Below are 18,570 nucleotides of genomic sequence, written 5' to 3' on the forward strand. Positions count from 1 at the left end.
GCTGGTCTCTGGCCTGCCACCTGAGTCTTTTTAATGTGACCTGGACATTTGAGGACTAAGACTTAACCTGGGCATTGTAAGTTTCAGGAATGAGCTTTTTACTTTCTTCTTTATATAAGGTCACTTTAGATGATTAACTCAGAATAATTACTTATAAATTGGCAGTTGTTGCCATGTTAATTTCAAGTTACTAGTAAGAGCTGATGAGCTGCAGTTGTCTAAACTTCACGTTCATGTGTCCCTGGCAGCAAGAGGGGAGTCTAGTAAGTATTGTAATATTAACATAAAGAACTTTTCCTTGCTTTAGCATTTTCTGAACATCTTTAGAACATTTTGCAACACATATTGTGTTCCTTAACATTTTATGAACAGCTTTAGAACATTTTAGAACATTGTGTGGTCTTGGGCCTGTTGCTGTAGTGAAAAACTTAGAATACTTTATTATTCAAAAAAAAGAGAGAGAGAGAGATTTCTGTCCATAAACTAGATAGTTTCTAAAAGAGAACATTGATTCACTAAAAGGTGATATAAATATTCACATATGGAGTCTCCTGTGTGCCTGTGCACTGTTTAGGTGTTAGGGACACAACAGTAAGCAAAAACATGCACAGACTCTGTTTCTGTGGCACTTAAAGTCTAGTAAAGGAGATACACATAAAACAAATAGCCACTCCAATGCATAATATAATTATAAAATGAGAAAAGTGGCCTAAAGGTAAGGAACATGATTCTGAGAAAGACTCCTGGCCTTGCTGTGGGGTCAGAGAAGCCTTACCTTATAAAAGCGATCCTGCAAAGGGGAACATTTGTAATACTTTCAACAATAAAGATAAATTATTTAAATTTTAAAAAGTGATCCTGAACTATATAATGTGGAGGATGAGTAGGTGTTATTATGTAGGGAGTGGTGGGTGAGTAGAGAAGAAAACATTTTAGAGTTAACTGTATGTGCAAAGTCCATGTAGCACAGAGGGACTGGGACATTCAATAAGGACAATATGTATGGCTGGTGTAAAAGGAACTAAAAGTAAGTTGGTGGGATGCCATCATTTTTTGTTTCATTCTCTCTCTTAATATGCTTCCAAAATTATATTTAACTTTTGTTTAGGTTTGCCAATGTATCCTTTCAACTAGATTTTTCCTACTAATTGTCACACTGAATCTTTCTTCCTCCTTTCCAGAGATCTGGTTGGAGTTGGAGGGTGAAAGAAAATGAACTTTTTTCCTGATTTACCTGCCAAGAACTTAACCATTGCAGTCAATATGACCAAGAATTTGTCCTCAACAGTTATGCATGGATTTAATTCCACTGATGACCTACCTTCAATGTCAATAACAAGGCTTTTTCCAGCCTTACTAGAATGCTTTGGCATAGTCTTTTGTGGCTATATAGCAGGAAGGGCCAATGTCATAACATCAACACAGGCCAAAGGACTGGGAAATTTTGTCTCCAGATTTGCACTTCCAGCTTTATTATTCAAAAACATGGTTGTACTTAATTTTTCCAATGTGGATTGGTCTTTCCTATATAGCATCTTAATTGCCAAAGCTTCTGTATTTTTCACTGTATGTGTATTAACCTTATTAGTTGCCAATCCTGATAGTCGGTTTAGCAAAGCTGGACTTTTCCCTATTTTTGCTACACAAAGTAATGACTTTGCATTGGGATATCCTATAGGTAAGTTATTTTTTATTTTTCAAGTTTTTGAAAAATTCAAGTGTTTTACAGGGTACCAAAATTTAAGCCTTTAAATTTATCTAAGCATCTGTTAGTGATACTTACTCTTATGTCTCAAGAAATCTTTCATACTTTTTTTCTTAAATATGTCTTAAATTAGGATGAATTATATTTTTCCTTAACTTCAGAGTTTGAGGCTCCTTGAAAGGTATATCTAAAACAAATGGTTATGTCGAAATAAATTTTGTGATTTTTCTTTCTAATCGTATTGTTTTTCTTCTCAATAATCACATATGAAAGAAATTTAATTTCCAGAAGAGGTCAGATTCTGATTTAAATTATGTAAAAAAAAAATAGGCATATGTCTGTATAAAAAGTCATTATTAAATGTTAGCAGTGGACCCCTAGCTGGTGTTGCTCAGTGGTTAGAGCGTCAGCCATGGACTGAAGGGTCCTGGGTTTGATTCCAGCCAGGGAGGCAACTAATCGATGTGTCTCTCTCATATCGATGTTTTTTTCTCTCTCTGTCTCTCTCTTTCCCTCCATCCCACTCTCTCTGAAAAGCGATGGAAAAAATATCCTCAGATGAAGATTAAAAAAATAAAAGTTAGCAGTGGAATTTTATGAGTGACTATTTTTCATCCCTTATTTTTCTTACCATACAGAATATATGTTACTTTACATTAAAGCTCATTTTTGAGTTTATTGTTCAAAATGTCAATGTACTTAAGTTGAAGTTAATTTCTTGTTTAAAAACAGAAATGGTGAGGGCTTTTTCACCTTTCCACCTCTTTAAGCAGCCTAATTATATGTTTCTATGAGCATATGTTTTCCTGATGAAACAGTAAACATACCAGTTTGGGATGTTGAGACATCTTGAAACATCATTTTTCTCCAAAACATTCTGCCACTAAGAAAATATACATTTAGTAACTACTTGTTTATATTTTTATTTTTAATTTAAAGTTTATATTGTGCTTTGATCATGTCTCATAAAGTAAGGACCTGAATATTACAGACCTAGTCATTCATTTGTTCGTTCATTCATAGGGACTTGTTATGTACCAGTGACTGTGCTAGTTCCTGGGAATACGCCTATGAACAACATTCTTGTACATATTGAATTTTCATTTGAAATTAAAGTTAAAATAATATCAAGTAATATCAAGGGCCATAAAAATAAGTAAAGCAGTATAGAGGGAAAAGAATGAGAAGGTGCTACTTGAGATAGGGGCTCAGTAAAGGCCTTTCTGATGATATATCCTCTGAGTAGAGACTGAAAAAAACTTAATAAAGTGGACAATTGAAATCTACCATTAACTTTCAGATTTCTTATCCAGTGGTGTTAACACCCTCTCCCTAGATTATCTTACCACTGGCACCGAAAGGATTTTGGTGGACTATACTTTTCTTCTTTCTCCTCCTTGGGCCCTCCTCCAGCTCTTTCATCAGAAACAGATATATACCTTAAAAATCAAATAACTGTAAGTAAAGCAGGAGGTTTTTGAGAGGAGAAACTAGGCTGTTAGATAACTGAGCTATAAATAGTCAGAAACTAGATAGGTTTTCCTTTAAGGTTATTGAATTCTAAAATTAAGAATGAGCCAAGCATTTAAATAAAGACTTTGGAAATAGCCCGGCCGGGCATGGCTCAGTGGTTGAGCGTCGACCTAGGATCCAGGAGATCAGGGTTCGATTCCCGGTCAGGGCACATGCCGGCGTTGCCGGCTAGATCTCCAATGACTCTCTCATCATTGATGTTTCTATCTCTCTCTCTCCTTCTCCTTTCCTCTCTCTGAAATCAATAAAGATATATTTTAAATAAGTAAATAAAGACTTTGGAAATAAAAGCAAGGAGTTAATGTGTTTATCCATGTCTTCAGAGCTGCATTAATAATGTAAATTCATTAAGGTATTTATGGTATAAGGACCTAAGAAGTGGCTCAGTACCATAGTATTAATAAATATTGCTGTATCTTAATTTAGACATAAACTATTAAGTATATAGTTTCATGCTTTTATAGACTACTAAGCCCATAACTAAATAGAACATTTGTAACTTTATAGTTTACAGAATTCTTTCTTATTTACTTTACCTCATTTGAGGTGGGGCAGATATTACTATCCTCATTTTTAAATAAGGAGACAAGTTTACAGAGATTTAATTGCCTTTTCCCAGGTTAGATAGCTTACAGGTGCCTGAGACCCAAGCCTAGGTCGTCTGGTTCCAAATCCTGGGCATTCTCTTATACCACACAGTTATATAACATGCCCATTTAATCTTCAAAAGACCCAACTAACCCTTGTAATACATTCCTTTCACAGGGAATCAACATTTTATTATCTTTACATTAATCTAAAAATTTTTCATAAAATGAGTAGTAGTGGAAAAAGACCTATTAAATGAGTTTACCATTTTTCATATTGAGGCAGAATCTCCAACTAAAAAACATAGTCAGCCGTATTCATCACTGCTTTTCTTATTTCCCACATTAAATCAATGAATCTGGTAATAATCATGTTCCCAGCATGAACATGCTTATAGATTTTGAGTTGTTACGTTTGTGTGTGTTTTAAATTTTTAAATCACAAATAATATGAGCTTTTGTAACATTAGATTATAGACAGTAACTGTACCAGAATCCAGTAGTATAGACAGAAGTGCTTTTTCATATGCCTGTAGATTGGCGGGTGTGATAGAGCCGCTGGGCCAGGTATCTGCTCCAGTGAGGTGATTTACTGTTGCTGTCCAGGCCCATCTGCCTTCTGGCCTCGTTCAGTGTGAACAGAGAAGACTGTGTCTCTAGAGAGAAGACCCTTGCAGTTTGTTACATGGCCCTTCCCAGGAATTCCCACTCTCCTGTTCACAAATATCATAGCTTATAAGAAATGTCCTTTTGAAGACTGCATTTGTTTCACAACATCATTTTACAGGTGACTCAGAAGGCAGATAACGAATAAAGAAAAGGGACAGTCATGATTCCTTTTTCTCTGTACTGTGACAATTATAACAGTCTGTGAAACTACATTAAAATGATGTATCTGTTTTCAAGTGACAGAAAACTACAGTGCCTTATTACAGGCTGAAAAAGAAACTGTTTTCTAAGAACAATTCTTTTTTCCCTTTTGATTTTAGAGGAAGGGAAAGAGACAGAGGGAGAGAGAGAAACATCAATGTGAGAGAGAAACATGGATCTGGAACCTCCAACCTAGGTTGCCCTGACCGGGAATCAAATCCACCACCTTTTGGTGTCCAGGACGATGCTCCAACAGAGCCCCACACCAGCCAGGGCTTAAAGAACACTTCTTTTCAAAAGTACTTAAAGAAATCTGAGTATGAGAAGAAACTAAGGTGAAATGCTGATTTCAGCACATCAGAATGATTCCCTGCGTAGGTCATTAAAAGATACTAATAGAGCATAGTTAAATCCTATAATTTACTCCTGAAACAATGCTGATAGCATAAGTGCCCTGACTAATCATAATTATGCCCTAGTGCTTGAGCTGTAAACAAAAGGAAATGAAGCATTTAACTATATGCCATTAAATAATAGAATGATCTTGTCTGGATCTTTGTTATTTGTTAGGGATTGAAAACCTGCCAGAATTAAAATAGGAGCCACAGTGGGTGGCTAATTTTGTCTCTTAGTTCTTCAAAGCTATATAATAATTCCTCATAGTGGGATTTTCCCCACCCCTCTAAGAGCCTTATTTCTAGGTATTGGTTAATTAGAACTTAATAGTTGATATAATGATTATAAATCTAATTTGTTAGTATGGGTCACTGCTTTCATATACATTTTTTTTCAGATTTGAAAAACCATCTTCAGATTGGTAACAAAAGAATAGCACTACCAATTTATAAAGACATAATTTTAAATAATTATGTAAACGAATGGCACAAATGAACTGAAATTTCCATGTTTAACCATAGTCTTCTAGTAACTTAACAAGTATTTATTTATTCCTGATTTTTTGATGTCCCACTAGACTATATATTTTTTGCTTTCAAATACCTGTTCAACTGACTTAAAATACCCCAATAATAACCTGCTTTATAAATATTCAGAATATGAAAAAAAAATTTGGATATAAAAACAAAATGGGTTAACGAACAACAATTAGATATAAATCACTGTGTGTTACAAAATACATTTTTACTCTGTCTGAAACCATGGATATTAATTGATGTATTAATTCCATTTAGCAACTATTTTCAGATTTGCTCAGTGCTGTGCTGGGGTCTAAGGGTTATAAAATGACTCCTCCAAGGAATTTAGTATTAATTGAGGTGGCACTAATATGAAACAAGTTACCAAAGCCATCCAGAGAAGAAGCTATCCATGATATAGGTTGACCACTTGGTGGAAGACGCAGTACCTCAGACAGGCCTAAAACAGTAGGCAAGAGTTAGATAAGAAAGGAGAGATTTCCAGAAGTTGGGGATTGATGGTCAGTATGTAGAATTAGTTATGAACCTGGTATTTGTCTGGTGTAACTATGATGTTAAACTGGCTGATGGAGGCTTTGCACTAAGGAATAACTGAGTATTCCCAGAGAGGTGAGCTGGGTAAATAGGGGCCAGTTCTGGAGACTGGACTGTGAATGTCAAAAGAAAGGTTTTATAGCTGTTCTTGTAGGCAATGAGAGCTATGGGAAAATCTTATTTTTTGAAAGTCAAGATTTAGATGATATTGTCAGCAGTGAGTAAAATGGATGAAGGGGGTGGCCAAGAAAAACTGAAAGGATATTGGTTGGAAACAAATTAAGTTTTGAAATTTTTGATCAGTGGTAGTAGTAGGAATCAAGAGGAGTATAAAATACAAAACCTGAAAAAGGAGAAATACTTGGTGATTGGCTTGCCATAAATAATAAAACCTGTTGTTCAAATTTGTATTGAGCTTTAAAGCAATTAAATGCTAGTGTGCCAGGAAAGTAAATTCTGGGAAAAGGCATTAACTTAAAGGACTTTGTGGGCTGTAAATTGTCAGAGTTTATGCATTTTATCTTGGTCACTTGGGAAAACTCTTGTGCTCAGATTGAAAAAAACAAGGCTTTTCCAAAATATTTTGTATTTTTAAAATTGAGTGGTGGGCAGGTATGGATGCCTTTCTTTTAAAGATACAATCTCTGATCAGAAAAAGTGTAGCTGCCTAGAAATCATTATCAAAAGTGCTGCTTTAAAAAAAAAAAAATCCTCACCCAAAGATGTATGTGTTTTAAAAATTGATTTGAGAGAGAGAGGTAGGGAGAGAGAAAAAGAGAGAAACATCATTGGTTGCCTCCCGTATGTACCTTGACTAGAATTGAACCCGCAACCTTTTGGTGTACCATGCAATGCTCCAACCAACTGAGCAAGGGAGAAAGTGCTGCTTTTTTTACTTAAAAGATAAAACCTTATGAAACGTGAAAGAAAACCACTAAGAGTTGTTGAGCTAGTATATCTGGTTTGGAAATAGGAAAGAATTTGTGAAATTTTATGTAATCAAATGTTTTGTTTAACCACTGCTTCATTTCAGAGATACTATAGACCTCTGTATGTGCTTAACTAAAAGGAAGGGAATTGAATCTTATAAGAGAGTGGTTTTTAGCTAATGAGAACAAGGTAAACTTCTACAGGTTATATAATCTAGTTTCACAACTTTAATGGAACTTGTGCATCACATTAACGGAACTTATATGTCCTGAGTAAGCAAACAAATATATTTTCCTACCTGTGTCACTTTATCTTAATGTAAATTGAGAAAGCTAATCTTTTACATTTCTTCACATGATTGCCTTTCTCATTGTGAGTGATTGTGGCTGTTCTTTTATCTTTCTTAACCTCAAATCACTTATGCATAAGCCTTTATATATTAAGTTGAATAATATCAGAACTCATTGCCAAAAATGTGCTTAAAGACCAGTTTGCTTACTTCAAGGCTCTAAGCTGACGAACAAGCCATGACCAGGTCACCAACCCTCACTTCCCCCAAGAAACTGCTAAAAGTCTGATCCAACTCAAGTACCCATTCTAAGGAAACTTAACTTATGTAGTGGTTAGGTTCTAAAGTCGTCATGTACAGTTGAACCCTTGAAAAACCCCTTCAGTCACCTACAAAATATAGCACACATACTTTATGTAGATTGTACCATTTCTCCTAAGTCTAACACGGCCTGACTTCTTTCTCTAGCGTTGTTGTTCTTCAGTGAATAGCAAGTGAAGTAATTTGTATTGGGGGACTTGCTTTATTGAAAAGAAAACAAGCTTTTGTATTCCTTAGAGAGGGTAGTTGAGTTTGTGTTAGTTAAATGTGCATTACATGGCTCCACTGTACTCCCCTCCCAAACACTGCTCATCCACGTTTCCATCCCGAATCCCTCAGCCTCTTCCCGGGCCCTCCCGACAGCCATGCATCCCGCCCATGCCCCTCACATGGAGGCTGCCCGTTTTCTCGGCACGCTCCATGAGCAATGGCAGATGGGACTGGCGTCCTCATAGCCACCTTGTGCTGCTGCGAGATCATTACTATTTGCTCTTTCATGAAAACTGCCTCTTTGAGGTTCATGCTCAGCCTCATTGCTGTCATCTGCTGACCTCTTTCTAGTAATTCCTCCTCGTTGATTGAAGACGTGACTATCTGGCGCACTGTTACCTTCTCTGCTCCCAAGTTTTGCCATTGTCTTGTTTGACTTTAGCATCCATGTGACCTACCCATCACTTTCTCTGGCTTCTTAGTTCCTTAGTTCTCAGTGATGTTTTTCTCTACTCCATTTCTGCCGCCAACTAACATGGCCATCCTAGGCTCTCCTGGACCTACTCATCTGGGAAATATTAAATTCAGTAGATTAATCTCTGACTTACTTTGAACTCCTAAGCTTCCAGCTGCACTCAGATTTTGTAGGAAAGTCGAGTCTCTTTTCTGTCAATCGTCTCCCATCTTCACCTCTCCTGTATAGCTGGGACTCAATCACTTCAATGTTCGTTTTTGGGTTTGCTGTCTCCAACTTGCTCCTCAGTCCTCGGTACCCTGACTTCTGCCTCACTGCTCCAGTGAAACTTCTGTCTCAAGGGAGCCAACAGCCAGCCCCCTTGTTATTACTACTTAAACGTTTTGTTAAAATAAGTTTACTTTGAATTATTTCTTTTAAGAATTCTACAATTCTTCATTTTATTGTGACTAGTCTAAGCCTCTACTAAGTAAAATTTAGTATTACTAAAAATAATTAGTAAAAGTTCATTATCATATTATAAGCTAAATATTATTTAACATAGTATATTTTTCTTTTTTCAGCTTTCCTACTAAAATGTTCTTTTAGTAAGCAAAAAACAAGGCTTATATGCTCCTCCTGTACTATTTAGATTTAATTTACAATATGGTGTAATTACACACAGAAAACGTTCTATAAATAATCTATTAACATGTTTCTGTGGTGATCATTTTAAAATAGATTTTGATTCTTGTTTTGCAGTTGAAGCTTTGTATCAAACTACATACCCAGAATATCTCCAGTATATTTACTTGGTGGCACCAGTATCCCTTATGATGTTAAACCCTATAGGGTTCATTTTCTGTGAAATCCAGAAGTGGAAAGACAGTCAAAATGCTTCTCAAAGCAAAGCAAAAATTGTGGGACTTGGATTTCTGCGAGTATTACAGAACCCAATAGTATTTATGGTCTTCATTGGCATTGCCTTCAATTTTATTCTGGATCAAAAGGTGCCCGAATATATGGAAAACTTTCTTGATGGACTTGCAAATTCTTTTTCTGGATCAGCTCTATTTTATCTTGGTCTTACAATGGTAGGAAAAATAAAGAAACTGAAGAAGTCAGCATTTGTTGCACTAACTCTTCTCATCACAGCTAAACTGTAAGTTTCACTCATTTAATTTGGGACTTATATTTTGTGAAAGTCTTATTTAGCCAGTTCATTGGGATATGGCTGCAACTATTTTCTCCTTCAAATAGTCTGATAATGATAATCCCTCCTAACCAAATAATTGGGATTTAAAGGAAACTGTGATACTGGTGTATTGTGAAAAGTCATTTCCTTATTCCATGTAGGTTATCCTTTCCATTTTACTGCTGGAGGAAAAAGACTGTTGGTTTTTCTTCAGCTTTTATATAATTTTACTTGATGTCTCCTAATGTCCCAGTTCAATAATATATATATATGTATTTTTTGTTGTTGTTCCTGTTGGTTGTTAATCCTCACCTGAGGATACTTTTTCCATTGATTTTCCCAGAGAGAGTGGAGGAGAGAGAGAGAAGCATGGATGTGGGAGAGACACATAGATTGGTTGCCTCCCACACGTGCCCCAACCAGGGCCGGGGATCGAACCTGCAACCCAGGCATGTGCCCTTGACCGGGAATTGAATCCACGACCCGTCAGTGCATGGGCCAACACTAACCACTGAAACACACTGAGCCAGGGCTCAATAATATTTTTTAAGGAATTTTGCAGGATTTCTGAGTTTTCTAAATTTGCTAAAATCCTAAAGTCAAAACAGCATCTTAGTCATGATAAAAACAATAATTTTTAATATAAACTTTTTATCTTGAATTTGGGGAAAATATTTTGTAATTCTGAGGGTGGTTGAAATTTCTAAATATAAGTAAGTCACTATGAGTGATTACCAATCATCTGATCCTAGCCTGTCAAATAAAAAGTTATCAGCCCCTTAGCTAATAGTTCTTCAGCTTACTTAGCTCCTTAGCCATGGAGTTATACTTCATGGTGCAGGTGACACTGATTTTACTGCAAGATTTTCCCAAGGTATTTGGGGCATTCTTAACTACTGAGTTCAGCTCTTGTATTGACAGTTAAATTTATGAGACCATTGCAATATAAAATAATATCCATATTTTCAAGATAATACAAACAAATATAAATTTTTAATATTATTTATGGTGGTATTATGCTCCTCAAAAATAAAGTATTAATTAGTATTGGCACAGTAATAAACATGAATGTAACAGTAATGGTATCATCAGCTTATAGGTAGAATTTAAATATTCTCATTTTTTAACGTCTTTTTTTTCTGGGTCTTTGATCCCTATTTAATATTTTCATCTATTTTTTTAATTAAAAAAATACACCAAAGATTAGTTCTTTACTCCATTTTACTCAATCCTGGCGCATCTCTCTAGGTGCTGCTGTGACAATATCATCAACTTGGATCTTGTTCTTTTTAAAGGAAAGCTCTATTAGCTCAGCTACTGTTGATAATGCTCTTTCTATGGAATTCTGAAGGATTTGTTTAATAATTGACTCTTAACCAGGTCTGGATATTACTAATTTTCTGCTCTATTTAAATTGTTTTCATTCCTTTACTAAACCTTCTTGTCTTTCCAAAGATGAAGAGCTAATTGTAATATACCTATTTTTCTACTGGTTTTGAGAACCTAATTGAGCAGCATTGGTATCATTACCTTAACAATCTGAACCCCTAGTCATAATAAAGATCAGCTTTGTTTTTCAAAAAGGGGTTTAGTAATTTTCTTTGAAAAAGTTTACTCAGATTGTCAATCTTTTTCTTTTAACATTTCAATGATCTAATAAAGGAAACTAAACAGCAGCTATTATTACAACTTTTATAAATTTTTTGCAAGACAATTATTGTAGAACGAAAAAGTCTGATTTTCTTCCTCCTAATTCCTGATGTTTGAAGTATTTTTAGAATATTGTTACACTTAAAATGGCTCTAAGTTGGATTCTTAAAATGCCCACAGGTAGGCATACAGAGCACCCATGCGTGCATGTATTCTGGGAAGAAGAATAGCCTAATGCCAAGTTTACTAGAGCAGTTTACCCTTGGGGGCCAGCGTGCTTGGATGTGAAGTTATGATGCATTTCTTGTTTCTTCAGCCTGGTGCTGCCACTTCTGTGCAGAGAGATGGTGGAAGTCTTGGACAAGGGCGACAGTGCAGTAAACCATACAAGTTTATCAAATTATGCATTTTTGTATGGTGTCTTTCCTGTAGCACCAGGAGTGGCTATCTTTGCAACACAGTTCAACATGGAAGTAGAGATTGTACGTATATACTACTTTCTAAGTTTGATTGTTTGTGTGGTTAGTAGAAAATGAATTTTCAAAACACAGAAATCAGCATTTTTTTAATGAGAATTTGATATCTGTAAGTTACTTCACGGTATATAAGGAGGAATCATGTAACATCGTGTAAAAATAGGTATTTAATCTGGGGTCTTTATTCAGCCAGGACATTTTTCATTCACCTTTTTTAATTTCAAGTATTTTATTGCTGTACTTATACTTAAGCCCAAAGGTTATTTATGGAAGGGTAACTTTTGAAATTTTGGAGGGAAAACATTCTGTTTCACTCCATTGATAAATCAACTACCAGATTCAAAACACCACATAATCAACTGCAGTAATTAACTAAAATCAATTAAGACCAAATTATTATCAGTGTCTAAGCATGTTGTAGATGTGATCTACAGCACTAGAGTAAATGTTTTGGTTTTGGTTTTATCTTCCCCTAAGGGTATGTTTTTATTGATTTGAGAAAAAGAGGAAAGGAGAGGGAGAGAGAGAGAAACATCTATCGCTTGCCCCCAGATGCACCCCAACCAGGGATCGAGCCAGCAACCCGGGTATGTGCCCCAATTGGAATTCAAACCCCCAACCTTTTGCTGTACAGGACGACGCTCCAACCAACTGAGCCACCCTCCCGGGGCTAGAGTAAATGTTTTTGAAATATAACATGAAGGTACTAAATTGTTTAACAAAGGTCAGTTCCATTCTGAATTGGTAAAAAAATTTGCATAGTAATTTTTCTCTTTTTGAATTGCTTTTTTTTTCCATATATTTTATGAACCAGCATGGAAGGAAACTGGTCATCAGTTTAATTAGATCACTAATATGGTTTACTTCCTAGAACCTAGAAGATAACCATCAGTAGACCTGGGATGGCTACTATTCGTTATGTGCAAATATAAGTTAAGCTTAGATTAGAAATGGAGCTAAGGGAACTTAACTGTTTCGTTTAACAACTCTCAGAAAGGGGGAATATGGTATTAGATAAAATGCTGAATTCTGTGATGTCTTTTTATTGACTCTTGCTTTTATTTTAGAATGCCTTCCTGTTTATTTAAAGTTTAAGTGGGACTGTCACCCTTTCTTCAATTTGATTTGATTTTTGCAGATAACCTCAGGGATGGTAATAAGCACATTTGTGTCTGCGCCAATCATGTACATTTCTGCCTGGTTACTGACCTTTCCCTCCATGGACCCTAAGCCATTGGCATATGCCATCCAGAATGTTAGTTTTGATATAAGTATTATCAGCCTAGTCTCCTTGGTAAGTATGGTTCAATGTAAAAATGAATGAAAACCACAGAATGAGTTTGCAAATAGCTTGGTAACAGAAAGTTTGGGATTTTAAAATCTAATTTCGTAGGCAATGGAGAATGCTAAAGCCTACCCATAAAATATAATATCAGCCTCCTGAGATTTGTCTTTCTAACTGGAGTTAGAGTTGTATAGCAGACAAGGCTTGAGATTCAGTCAGACCTGGATTTGACTCTGGCCCTATCACAAACTAGCTGTACGTCTCTGTGGAGTTACCTTCAGTTCTCTAAGCTTCAGTTTTCTCAGCTATAAAATAGACATAATAATTTTACTTATTTCCTTGGGTTAAGGATCACATGATACAATATATGGGAAAAGCCTTCTGTACCTGGTGAATCACTAAACAAATACTAGTTGTTGTAGAATCATGGGGTTGAGGGATTCTTGGGATCACATCCAACCACCCATTTAATGTTAGTGAAACTTTTTGGATATATCTAGCTCAAGTTAAATACTTAAACATTTGACAACTAGAGTATTTTATAAATCAAGTTGCCTATTGAATTCAAGCAGTATTTTGGCTAAAAAAAAAAAAAAAAAAAAGATAACTTTTATTGTTAAAGAAAAGGAGGTGGAGATGAATATGTATATTGGCAACAAATAAATGTGTAATAAATGTAATTTTTAGGAAATTTCACTTCTGTTACATATTCTTAAAATCTATGCCCATTGGTAAGAGGGCAATTAGGGGAGAGAGACAATATGTTCTGATTGATAATGAAGGGAGCAGAAAGAAGGATATCAACCAGCATACTTGACTGGCCACTGTGTAGGTAGAATAGCAACCCAATCCTTTTCAATATCAGGAATGCAAGACGATTAATCTTAAGGTAGGCAATGTGAATTGTTTGAAGTAAGATAGCCTGGAATTTAGATACCATGTGAGTCAATATGGTGGGATCAAAGAGGGAGAGCTTAGTGCATTGTAGCTGCATCTCCCTCTAAAGGTCTTTTCCTGAATAGTTGGAATTTGTGTCCCACCCCAGCCACCAAAGGTAGGGGAAATTAGTGTCTGGTCAAGGCACTAATTCTTAAAGACAGTTAATTTATGATAGGATCTCTCCATGCTTTTTATTTTACTTTGGATATAGTAATTTAATACCCTTTGGGGAACTAGACAGATTAAAACAAATAAGATATTGCAATTTCTTTCTGAACCGGGATAAAGTAGATTCTTTAAAGAGGCTAATTAATGCATTCTATAAGTAATTATCGAGATTAAGAAACCTGAATAACTTTTGAACCTTTTGTCTTCAAGATCTGGTCTCTGGCTATTATTCTTTTGAATAAGAAATATAAACAGCTTCCTCATATGCTTACAACTAATTTACTCATCGCTCAGGTTAGTGAACCTGTAGATATTTAGAACTATTGTTTTCTCATTTTATACAACTATAGAGGAGAAGATTCTCTGTGTCTTTCTACTTATAAAGTCAAAAATGTTTTTTACCAAATGCAATCAATTACAATTTGATTACAATTAATTTATGCCTAATTTATTAAATATTGCAATGGGTCTTGAACTGTATAAAGTTGAGCTTAATAATGTCATTTGATGATAATTTTGCATTTTTAATAGAAGTAATTGAATGATTAAAAATTGAACCCTCACAGTCTTATTTTTCTAGTTAAGTCTTTGAATGTCTCTAATTATAATGGAAAAGTTAGCATTTTTTATGCAAACTATTACTAAATATAAGTTAGTATTTATAATGTTGTCATCTGTTTTCATTGAATATGTACATTGTTAAAGACTCTGTATAAGAAGGATTTTTTTACCATAAAAGGTGAAATTTTAGTATAACTGTGCAATAGTTGATAATTATTCAGCAATAATTTAAACTAAATAATTATATTTGTTGTGAATAAAACATGAACATGACTCATATGAATATGACTGTTTTTTCATTTTTTTTTTTTATTCAGTCTATTGTCTGTGCTGGAATGATAATATGGAATTTTGTTAAAGAAAAAAATTTTATTGGACAAATTCTGGTGTTTGTTCTATTGTACAGCTCCCTCTATAGCACCTACCTATGGACAGGTAAGTTGGATCATGAATGGAAATTTAGCTCTGTCCCTCTTTCCGTCACTAGAAGCCCTCAGCTTCTAGTGATCTATCTGAAGTCTCCTAGTACAGGGTTAAGGCATTCTCTCAGGCAGTTACACCTACTAACGTAGGCGGTCTGCAAAGCTGAGTTCTGTTTACTGGTGTACTCGATTTCTTCCTGGGTTTGGGCAGTTTCCCCTCACATGGGCCTTTTCCTCAGGGTCTTTGGCTCTAGGCCACAGTCGGCACAGCTCTCCTTTGGAGACACCAGGAGGGCAGGCCCTGGAGGCAGGTGGAGAAAGTAGCGAATGGGCAGAGGAATGAGGCATGTAAGTTGCGTCCCAGAGCTCATTATTAAAGTCCAGCTGAACTGAATGAAAAATTCTGGCTCTGATTTAAGCAAAGGACTTCACTTTTGCAGTCTCCATTTCCTCATCTGTAATACTGGGTCATCACATCTTACAGAGTTATTTTGAGAATTAAATGAACTATGGGTATTTATGCCTGGTAAATAAATGATAGGCACGTGACAAATAGAACTATATTATTAAATAGAAGGAAAAACGGTAATATGAGAACAAGAAAAGTAAGCAGTAAGAGGGTATGGAAATAAAAGAGTACCCAGTAAGAAACACTATTTCTCATTTTTACTGGCCCCGAAAAGAATATTCAAAATGGTTTCGCACATTGCCATTTTAAAGTATAATATTTATTTGGGTGCATTCTGGTATGTTTGTGAAACATTCTATCTGACTGTTTTGTATTCATACCACAAATGTGAAGCTATAAAATGGCACATAAAAGGAAATTGTAGAATGGTAGGGCTGGTGAGAGTCACTGTTCGGAGGCAGCTGTCAGGAAGTGGCTATGAGGAACTGGCCTTTGATTTCATGCCTTCAGGATCAAAAGCAGGGCCCAATCTAAGTCAATGGCCTTTTGAAGTGACACAACAATGTGGTGAGGAATTACACAATGAAAAATTCAGTGCGAAGAGAAGGTTTGAGCTTTTTAAAGGCAAGTACATCTTGCATAGCGTAAGAGATTTCATGAGATATCAAGTTAAAATAGCTTAAAGACTTTATTTCCAAATACAGATAAACCAACTTGATCTCTAATACTTGGGTTTATTAAGGCTAAATTTATAATAAGAATAAGAAAGCAGCTAGTAGATCAACGTATCAAAAAGCCACAAGTCTCCCTGAAACACTCTTCAAGCATGCATACCAAAATCTATCCAAAAATGTTCTGAATTCCCTGACCTTGATGAAGGGGCCCTTTAACCTTGAGATTATTCTGATATAATAGAATTTTAGACCTAAAGTGTCATTTTAAATCACACTATTCAGCCATTTTAAGTTTTCCTCATTTGCATATGATCCTCACGATTTTTGCCATATCTACATACCACATGTCCTTGTTTTTTCCTTAAAATTGACTCGCTTTTTTTACTTTAAAAAATTGAGCCTTATATCAGTAAAATCCCAGTTTTCATGTAATAGTTAAAATTTTTTGAAGCACATGTTAAAATAAATACATAACTAGTCAAAAAATTTCACCCTTGTGCCACCTGTTGTCTCTACAGTTTTGGAAACATTGGTCTGGTTTAAATCTTTCATTTTGCAAATGAGGGAAATAAGGCCCAAAAAGTTTAGCTGATTCAGGCAGGAGCTATCAAAGCTTTGTCAGTGAGAGATCCAGGGCTAGATTGGACCTGTTCCTCTATCAGTCTCTTCACAAGGAAGAAATCATGAACATCAGGACTTTAAAGAGTGCCCTCGGTACTATAACATAGTTGGCACACTTTTGTGATTGGTTACTCCTGTCCCTGGCCCTTTGAGCCTGAAACTATAGAGTGTACAAATGTATTTAGAGAAGAGCAGTGGTATCATAGTATCTCTGGAACTTGAGTAATGTGTGGTCCCCTGTAAAGAAAAATAATTCTCAAGGATCTTGGTGTTGATTTACATTATTTCTAGCACAGGGTTACTTAATCTGTACAACCTTAAGTGTAGGTATGAATTCCTTATAAACAGATAATATACAACTTTAAAACCAAAGCAAATTCATAGGTGAGATTCAAACAAAACTATAAACTCAATAATTCTAATTACCAACATTTATTGACATGACAAAGGGTCTTGTTTTGCTAATCTGAATCATAGATGGAAAAGTAAAATGAAACTCACTTCTCTGGTTAGGGTTTTTTGGGTTTTTCTAGTTTGGCCTGCCTTTGTTTCCATGTGTGGGTTTATGATCGGGTTTTCTCATTGTTTTTTCTCTTCAAACGACCACAGAGCCTTTGTTTGGACCATGTGTTGTGGTAGCATTTGGCCTTCACTTGGCTCAAACTGAATATAAAACCAAATGTAAGCCCTAAAATCATAAGATTGTACTTTGGTTATAAGATGGGCATTTAGGTGATTATCATTGAAAATACCACCAAAAGGACTTAAAATTTCTCAGAAATGTTCAGATCCTGACAAATATGTCTTAGGACCATCAGGGTTCTTGGATCTGAGTTTTAGAAACACTGATAAGAGTTGGACTTGCAGCCCGGCCGGGCATGGCTCAGCAGTTGAGCATCGACCTAGGATCCAGGAGATCGGGGTTCGATTCCCGGTCAGGGCACATGCCCAGGTTGCGGGCTCGATCCCCAGTCAGGGGCGTGCAGGAGGCAGCCGATCAATGACCCTCTCATCATTGATGTTTCTATCAATCTCTCCCTCTCCCTTCCTCTCTCATCAATAAAGATATATTTAAAAAAAGAAAAAAAGAGTTGGACTTGCAGATCAGATGGCTGGCTTTCCAGTCCTGCTCTGCCCTCTGCTGGCTATGTGGCTTGGGCAAACCCTTGTTTCTGTGTCTGTAAAACGAAGGTGTTAATTTAAAACAGCCGTCCCTTCCAACCCTAAAGTTCTAAGATTCTTTACCTATGTCGAATTTGTTAAATAAGAAATACTTTGTATAAATAATTGGATATACGGTATAAGGAGAGCTAAAGAATTTTAAAACATTTGTTTTTGTATTAAGTTCATATTATATTTGTATATAAGATCCAACATTTAGACTTGGAGGATTTTCTAAAAACAAAACCTGTATAAGAATTGCTGGTACTTTCTTAGCATCAATAGAATGGGAGTGTTTTTATTCTTAAAATTGTTCTGTAGCCACTTTTTAAAAGTTCCTTTTTTAAAATATACATAGATTCCAAACACATAGTCAAAAGAATGAGATGATTTGGGGCTTTTGAAAAAATCCTCATGTATAAAACAAGAAGATTTGAGTAAAGACACAATATAGAAGGGAAAACACAAATGATTTTGAAGTAAGAAATCTTGCTTCAAAATATTGGGGGTGGTGTTTACTTAGAAGGAGTAAATTCTAGGACAGACACTGCAGACGGCTGCTGAAAGGAGCTTGGTTACATAAAATTCCATGAAGTCCTATCAACACCAAGAGTAATTATGTACCTTTCCACCTCTATTTC

General features: G+C 35.6%; 1 protein-coding gene across 3 annotated transcripts in view; it reads left to right on the forward strand.

Annotated features, from left to right (window-relative positions):
- Positions 1 to 18,570, forward strand: part of GPR155 (G protein-coupled receptor 155) — a 49,614-nt gene that overhangs the window by 3,102 nt on the left and 27,942 nt on the right. For all 3 annotated transcript variants that reach the window (XM_081142611.1, XM_081142610.1, XM_081142609.1), the window contains exons 3-8: positions 1,182 to 1,678; positions 9,131 to 9,530; positions 11,530 to 11,695; positions 12,828 to 12,983; positions 14,292 to 14,375; positions 14,960 to 15,077. In XM_081142611.1, coding sequence (XP_080998737.1) covers positions 1,213 to 1,678; positions 9,131 to 9,530; positions 11,530 to 11,695; positions 12,828 to 12,983; positions 14,292 to 14,375; positions 14,960 to 15,077 — 1,390 coding nt within the window. In that variant the 5' untranslated portion in view covers positions 1,182 to 1,212. The remainder of the gene's footprint in view (positions 1 to 1,181; positions 1,679 to 9,130; positions 9,531 to 11,529; positions 11,696 to 12,827; positions 12,984 to 14,291; positions 14,376 to 14,959; positions 15,078 to 18,570) is intronic.

The sequence above is a fragment of the Miniopterus schreibersii genome, assembly GCF_964146895.1.
Source record: "Miniopterus schreibersii genome assembly, chromosome: 7".
NCBI classification, from domain to species: domain Eukaryota; kingdom Metazoa; phylum Chordata; class Mammalia; order Chiroptera; family Miniopteridae; genus Miniopterus; species Miniopterus schreibersii.